Consider the following 7,241-nt stretch of genomic DNA (forward strand, 5'->3'; position numbering starts at 1 on the left):
GCAACCTCCAGCTTCAGAAGCCTTTAGGAGTAGAAGTGTAAGCTGGGGTGATCTGGTAGCGATCCCAGGTCAAGGTGGTCCTGGGTTCCCTAGGAGAGCTGTGGGACAGGGCTGCAGACAAATCCAAGGCTTCACAGCCCAGAAGCTTACTGCCCAGAAACTTCCATCCTGCAACTTCAACAAAGGGACATCTAAGAGGAGAGACTTCAGGACTTTTCTGGAGACAGGCCCCACGAGCTGGAGGCAGTGCCCTGAGTAGGCCTGCATGGACATCCCCATCAGCAGCAGAGACTTCCGCTGCCTGCAGCTGGCTTGCGTGGCCCTTGGCCTGGTGGCCGGCAGCATCATCATTGGCATCTCCATGTCCAAGGCTGCAGCTGCCATGGGCGGTATCTTTATTGGTGCTGCTAGTCTGGGTGAGCAGGTGCTGGGCTGGGGTAGGGATGGGGAGACTCTGGAGGGAGAGCAGGGACATGGTCAGGTGAACGAGAAATGGAGGGGAGGGCTGGTCATCAGCCATTGACTGGGAAGATGGAAGCCAGAGCTATGAACAAGGCAGCCATGGGGGCATAGGAGGGAGCGGAGGGCTGGGTGGGTCCTGCTGGCCACAGGGAGTCTGGAGGGGGAGCTGGCTGTCACCTCCCCTTTCTGGCTACTCTCCTTGCTCTTGGGCTCTTGAGTTTGTGGGAGGACTCATCGACCTGCCTGGGGTAGATTGATGGGGGCAGGTGAACAAGGACAGGGTTTGCAGAGGACCTTCTCTGAGCCAAAACAGGCTCCAGCTCAGACAAAGGGTTCCTCTTCTGTCCCTGTTTATCTCTGCAGCAGCTCTGTGTATCTGTCTGTCTGTCTGGACCAGACCCACTACTTTCCCACAGGGATGCTGAGTGCCCGTTCCTCACCCTATCCCACCGCCCCCACCCCGGGCACAAGCAGGACAGAAGAGCCAGGCTGGGGACTCTGGGGATCTCACCTGCAGATCCTGGCACACTTGGTCTGGGGGTGAAGTGGGAGTTGACAGGGCAGGGCTTGTTCTGCTGCTCCCCCATCCCCAGGTCTGGGAGTGAGGAGTGTGCTGAGAAGCTCCCAGCCCAGCCCTGGAAGGGGAGGGGGATCAGGGAGAGCTGGTGATGGTGTCAGCTGGGCCCATTTCCAGCCACCTGCTTTTCATCTAGGCAGGGTGGAGCCAGGGGCCTGGGCCTTCACAGCCTGTAGCCCCTCCTCAGGTAGGCACTGCCCCCCAACCGAGCTGGGTGTCAGGGAGCTGTCCCTCACACACACCCACAGGCTCACATTTCCACACTCCCGGTCCCCATTCTGCACACTTGTCTCCTCTCCTCCCATGCACACAAGGTCACCTCTCAAGCCACCTGCAGGCTCACAGCCCACCCCCAGCCTCCCGTGCCTCAACCCCAGCCAGGCCCACTCCCCATCACACAACCGCGCTGTATGTGTTTTCTCAGGCCTCCTCATCTTGGCCTACCCCTTCCTGAAGGCTCGGTTCAACCTGGACCACATCCTGCCCACGATAGGTGAGTCCTCTCCCACGCCCCAGCAGACCCCTCTGCCAAGGACTGTGTGATACCTCTGAGTGTAAGTCAGTGACCCACTGTGTGGCTGGGCCAAGTGTACATGTGAGGCTGCTCCTGGCTGTTGTGTTAGCATTGCTGTGTGTGTTGTGCAGGCGTTGCTATGACTACAGTGTAGCAGAATCCAGCCTTCTGCCCGCCACCTAGGGAGTCCATCTCCTGTGAGAGATTTTCCATCTCCCAAAGCCTCCAACATCTCCAGATAACCCCTTCTTCATCTCAGAGCCTCCATAAAGAACCCCCATCTCCCCTAAGGCCCTGCAACCTCTGCATAGTTCCCCACGCATTTCAGCTCCCCACATGCAGACTCCCATTTCCATCAATCCTGTGGGGCTTTATATATCCCCAGTTCTTTCCAGGACCCCCACCTCCCTAAAAAATCTGCCATCTTCTCCTTCAAGGGCCTATTTCTTCTGCCCCTCCCCAAATCAGCACAGATCATGTAAGAGACCTAAAGAAAGGCAGTGCAACAAAGACAGCAACAGGGTTGGAGATCTGACAGCAGGAAGGACTTCCCTCCCCGAGCTGGGCTTAATTTGGGACTGACTCAGTAACCAGGGAGCTTGAGGTGGTCTCATCCTGCAGGGAACCTAAGAATCCACCCCCATCCAGGGCCAGACCATGGGGAAGGAAGATCCAGCACTAATGGCAACAAGGAGGGTAAGTTTCAGAAATCCCAGAGTCCATCTTCCATCTTTTCTGTCTGGCTGAGGAAGCCAGGGGAAGCCTTGAGGGGGCATGCCAAAGGGATTTCCCTAGTGCTGGGAGCCAGTATACTCAGGCAGTTCCTCCACGTGTTCCTCCATGTGTCATCAGACTCCCCGTGCTCCAAACTGAACTGATCTTCAGTTTGTCCTCAGGGCTTCTCTATCACGCCCAGCATGAACACTGGGATGGGGACATCTCACTTCCCCTTCCCCTCCCCTAGCTCCCCTGCCATTGTTTATTTTTCCACTCCCCCCCAACCAGTGTGGAATTGAACTCCCTGAGCTGATACCTGGAACTGGGCATCTCCTTATACCCTCATCTCTACACACTGGAAAATTCCAGGACAGAAGTTTCCCAAAGATAGCCCCAGCCCAGTCTCTGCCACCAGTGGCAGGACACCTGATACTTAGTAAAAGGTCCCATTACAGATGCTGTTCCAAAGACCTTACGTATATATATATTTTTTTAAGTTAGAAAATATAGTTTATTTAAAAAGTAAATTAGAGAGAGAAAGAGGAGATTCACCTCCCCAAGATAGGGAAGGGGGCCAAAGTCAGGAAACATGGCAACAGCCAAGCTGAAAAAGCACAAGGCCACACCAGAGTCTAGTAGGGCAATGGTGGTGATGGTCTGGCAATGGCCAATGTATATTATTAACTTGTTTAAGTCTCACAAAAAGGCCGGGCGAGGTGGCTCACACCCATAATCCCAGCACTTTCGAAGGCTGAAATGAGAGAATTGCCTTGAGCCCACAGGTTCGAGACCAGCCTGGGCAACTTGGCGAGACCTCATCTCTACAATAAATCAAAAAACTAGCCAGGCGTGGTGTCATATGCCTGTAGTTCCAGCTACTCGAAAGGCTGAGACAGAAGGATCGCCTGAGCCCAGCAGGTCGAGGCTGCGGTGGCCGTGAGCGTACCACTGCACCCCAACCTGGGCAACAGAGTGAGACTCTGACTCCAAAAAAAAAAAAAAAAAAAGTCTCCCAACAACAGGAAAGAGGTACTATCATTAGCTTCATTTTATATATGGGGCAACTAAGACACAGGGATATTAAATGACACACCCACCATCACACAGTTAGGAAGTGGAGGAGCCGGGGCTCAAGCCAGGCAGCTCCAGAGTCTTGCTCTTCCCCAACCCACACTGCTGTCCCTTCATGAGTGCTCCTGAAATGGGGCTGAAACTGTCCCAGGGGATGCCCTTCTCTCCCCATCCTACCTCAGCCCTGCCCCGGGGGTCACCAGGCACTCCGACCTCAGGTCTCTTTGGGTTCCTCTGACCCGGAGCCCTATGAGGACCTGTCTACTGAGGCAGCCCTTGTCCCTGGTCTCTCCCCCAGGAGCCCGCAGCAGCCTATCCACTGTGAGCAGGACCCTGGAGAAGCTGAAGCCAGGGGGCCGTGGGGCTGAGGAGGGCTGAGGCAAGGGCTGAGGGGCTGCCCCTGTCCTGCCCCCCTCCCTGCCTGCTGCCCCATCTCCGAGCCCTCCCAGCCCTCCCAGACCTCCTGATCCAAACCAGAGATGGACCCGGTTGTGGAAACACCAGAGCTGCACTCTCCCAGTCAAGGCTCTTTGGGATGGATTTGCTGGCATGAAGTGGGGCCTGAAGCAAAATGTCCCCAGAGCCCCCCCCGGGGGGTCTCTTGTTTCAGGGGCTTACCCTAGACTTTCTTTCTAGACTGCGGCTCTGTTCCCTTTTGGATCTACTGAATGGTTTCCCTGGAATTTAGGGTCCAGGGCCCTGATTCTGACCAGGATGCCCAGGCCCTTGCTTCATCCTGGCTACAGAAATGGACTGCAGGCCCACAGGAACCACAGGCAGTGACCCTGTCTGGACTGGGCGTGGCCCTGGGGGCATCTAGAGCTCACTAGCCAGACAGAGGGGCTGGACCAGAGTCTTTTCCGAATGCCAAAAACTCCTGGGCAATTCCTTAGGGACAGGCTCTGAGCAGCAGTGAATAAAACAGGGGAGGTCCCTGGAGGAGAGAGACTCAAGGAGGTACAGATACAAGCAAGCCAGCCTGGGGGTCAGAGGAGCTGAACCCTGCCCTGCCCTGCCCTCCCCTGAGACTCTTGGTGTCTAACTCCACCATGAGAGGCTTTGCTTTTCGTGATCTGGCTCCAGATAAGACCTTCCCTCTTTCCCCATCCTCTCATTGCTCCCTGAGTCAGGTAAATACATCCCAGTCTCAGCCTGTGTTCTGGGGGCCCCTCTGCTCCTTTCTGCTGATCAAAACTTCCCATCTTTAAAGGTCCAATTCAGAAAGTCCCCTAACCACATGCTCTTCTCACCCTCTCCCACCAGCCCCTCCTTTGACACCCTCCGGGCAGGTATGAAGTCTTCCTTTTCACAAGACAATTATTAAGCCAGCTTAAACCTGTTGAATATGCCCCCTTTTCCAGTCCCTAGCACCAAGCAAGACACACAGTAGGTGCTTAATATGTGTTAATGACTTAAATTTAATGTAAACCAATTCCCTAGGCTTTCCCTGGAGAGCCACTTCAAAGTTCCATTTCTCCACAGGGTTTGGAGCAAGGAGACCTAGGCGCCTGAGGCCGTACAGAAGACATTGCTCCTCCCTCCACACCTGAACACTCCAGGTGCAGGAGAATTGTTAAACCTCTACAGACACCCATTCCATGCGGCCTCTGCCCTGCTTTGGTGAGCAGAAAACCAGCTAGGAATAGTCTCGTTCTTCCAGGATCAGTGCAGATGATACCCAGGGCTTCCCACCCTCATAGCCCAATCACTGAGTGGCCCTTGTCTAATTCCCCTCTTGAGAGTAGGAGCAGAGGGTCAGGCACCCAGTGGATGGTAGGAAGTCAAACTAAAAGAGGAAGAATCCATCTCATTGCACAGATGGGAAATCTGAGGCCCCACGGGAAAAAGGACTCAGCAATCCCAGGTGAAAGGTCACAGTCAGGCCTTGCACCTAGGTCTCATATCTCTCTCCACAAAAGGCTCTGCCTTCTGCACAGGCCATGGGGATCCACTCCCTGAACACAGACCTCCATGAAGGGGCTGAATTTCACAAATGCTGGCTAGGTGTGGAGACTGTGGTTCCTCCAGCTGAGGGAGGTCAGCCTCCTCTCTCCTTGGTTCCCTCCTCTCCACCTTGCTCCTGCCTTTTCCCTGCCCCTTCTTTACTCCATTATCATCAACAGTAACTCAGGTCTGGGGGCCCCTCCTTGGTCAGTGAGGAAGCCCTTCCTCCTATCCATCTTCAATTCTCACCTCAGTGCCCCAGAAAGATACCCAAGGATAGGGGGGCAGGGAGGGAAGCGGAGCCTGAGCTGTGGGGAGGGTGGTTCCTTACCCCCCCACCTACCATCAATCCCTCTCAGTCATAGTCTCCCCAGGGCAGGGCTATGGAATCCCTGATGCTTGGCAGGCCTAGGCATACAGAAGTGCTGAGGATTGGAGGGGATTAAATTAAGGAATGAACACATGTAAAGGCAAGAGCTATGTCCACTGGGGAAGAACTGGGTGAGGGTTCAAAGGACCCTGAAAACTGGGTGGGAGTGCTCGAGACCTGGGCTTCTGGTTCCTCTTTCCCCTGCTATGGACTTTCTAAAAACTCCTTTCCTCCAGCCCAGGTGAATGTCCAGATACATCCTCCCCAAGCATATGTCCACCCTTGACCTCCAAACTCCCTCCCCTTGGTCACAGGAGTGGTCCACGTGGGCACAGGTGCCTTCTCCCCCTCTGAGCTTTGAGAAAAGGTGTGGTTGGGCCAGGCGGGCAGTGTGGTATGGTAGGCAGGGATAGGGAGAAGTGCCCTCTCACCTCTGAGCAGCAACAGAATGCTCGGATAGCCGGCAACATGGCAAGACTTTGTCTCTACAATAAATTAAAACATTAGCCAGGCATGGTGGTGCAAGCCTGTGGTCCCAGCTACTTGGAAGGCTGAGGTGTAGGGATAGCCTGAGCCTAGCAGGTCGAGGCTGTGGTGGCCATGAGCGTGCCACTGCACTCTAGCCTGGGCAACAATTCCAACTCAAAAAAGACAAGAAAAAAGAACCCTCCAATATTTCAGCACTGGAGGGAGTGTGGACAGGAACAGGTCTCGGAACCCCAGCTCTTCCAGTGGTCTGTTCAAAAAGTGAAATTGGCTTTGTCTAATAGCCATTCTGACCCCCGGTCGGTGACTGTGCCCTACCCTGGGCTAGGTGCAGTGAATCAAAGGTGGAGAGTGTTTGGTCCAAGCAGCCCCCTTGAAGTCCAGTCCCTGCTGGGCCAAGCAGAGGAGGAACCCCCCCCCAAAGGCTGGGGCTAGAGTCTGGAGATAAGACTCATTTCTTATATGCCCCACAGGGGGTGGGGCAAGAGGCTGTGGGGTCTTGAGCCTGGGTTTCCTCATCTACAGATGGCCACTCCCTCACAGGGCCACTGTCAGAACAAGGTCGTGGCACACGTTGGTCACACTCACATCCGCCAGGGTCTATGGACGCTGAGGTGGAGGAGGCACTCTTCCAGCTGAACCCCTCCAGGATCTGGAAAGCCAGCCGCTGATTTCCCCAGTCTCCTCCCCCACAGTGCACAGCCTGGAGGTGGGCCTGCTGCCCAGCACCTCCGCCTCATCCCTCACCCCAACAAGCTCTTACTCATCCCACCAGGAGACAAAGTCACCCCTTTCCAGGGTGCAGGACTGGTGGAGGCTGAGCAGGGAGGGGGTGCTGAGACATCTCCCTGACCCCTGCCCCCACAGCTCCAGCCCCTCTCGGGCAGGTGGGGCATCCGTTTGAGGCTGAAAGCAGAGCCCTGTCGCCCCGTGCTAGAGCGAGTTGCGGGCGTCCAGGGTCTCGGAAAGTGCGGACGAGCCCGTGGGCGGGCTGGAAGCTATCCGCAAGGGTGCTGGCAAAGCGCGAAGCCTGGAGAAGGGCGAGGGGGAGAAACGCCGAGCCGGAGAGGGGAGGTACGTGCCGAGAACGCCGCTCCCCG

The 7,241-nt window shown here is 55.7% G+C and overlaps 1 protein-coding gene across 1 annotated transcript; it reads left to right on the forward strand.

The window, feature by feature from the left end:
* Positions 1–265: 265 nt before the first annotated feature.
* Positions 266–3,719, forward strand: KNCN (kinocilin). The gene is made up of 4 exons (XM_021711927.1): positions 266–416; positions 1,464–1,532; positions 2,175–2,249; positions 3,640–3,719. The coding sequence occupies exons 1-4, from the start codon at positions 266–268 to the stop codon at positions 3,717–3,719; spliced, it is 375 nt and encodes a 124-aa protein (XP_021567602.1).
* Positions 3,720–7,241: the final 3,522 nt, after the last annotated feature.

Source organism: Carlito syrichta, unplaced genomic scaffold (assembly GCF_000164805.1).
Source record: "Carlito syrichta isolate Samal-C Ts95f unplaced genomic scaffold, Tarsius_syrichta-2.0.1 Scaffold302919, whole genome shotgun sequence".
Classification (NCBI taxonomy): Eukaryota; Metazoa; Chordata; class Mammalia; order Primates; family Tarsiidae; genus Carlito; species Carlito syrichta.

Excerpts from the sequence above, each read along its gene's own strand:
- KNCN (XM_021711927.1), top strand. The coding sequence starts at position 266 with ATGGACATCCCCATCAGCAGCAGAGACTTCCGCTGCCTGCAGCTGGCT. Across the intron at positions 417-1,463 it reads TATTGGTGCTGCTAGTCTGG|GCCTCCTCATCTTGGCCTAC; the intron begins GTGAGCAGGTGC and ends GTGTTTTCTCAG. Across the intron at positions 1,533-2,174 it reads CCACATCCTGCCCACGATAG|GGAACCTAAGAATCCACCCC; the intron begins GTGAGTCCTCTC and ends CTCATCCTGCAG.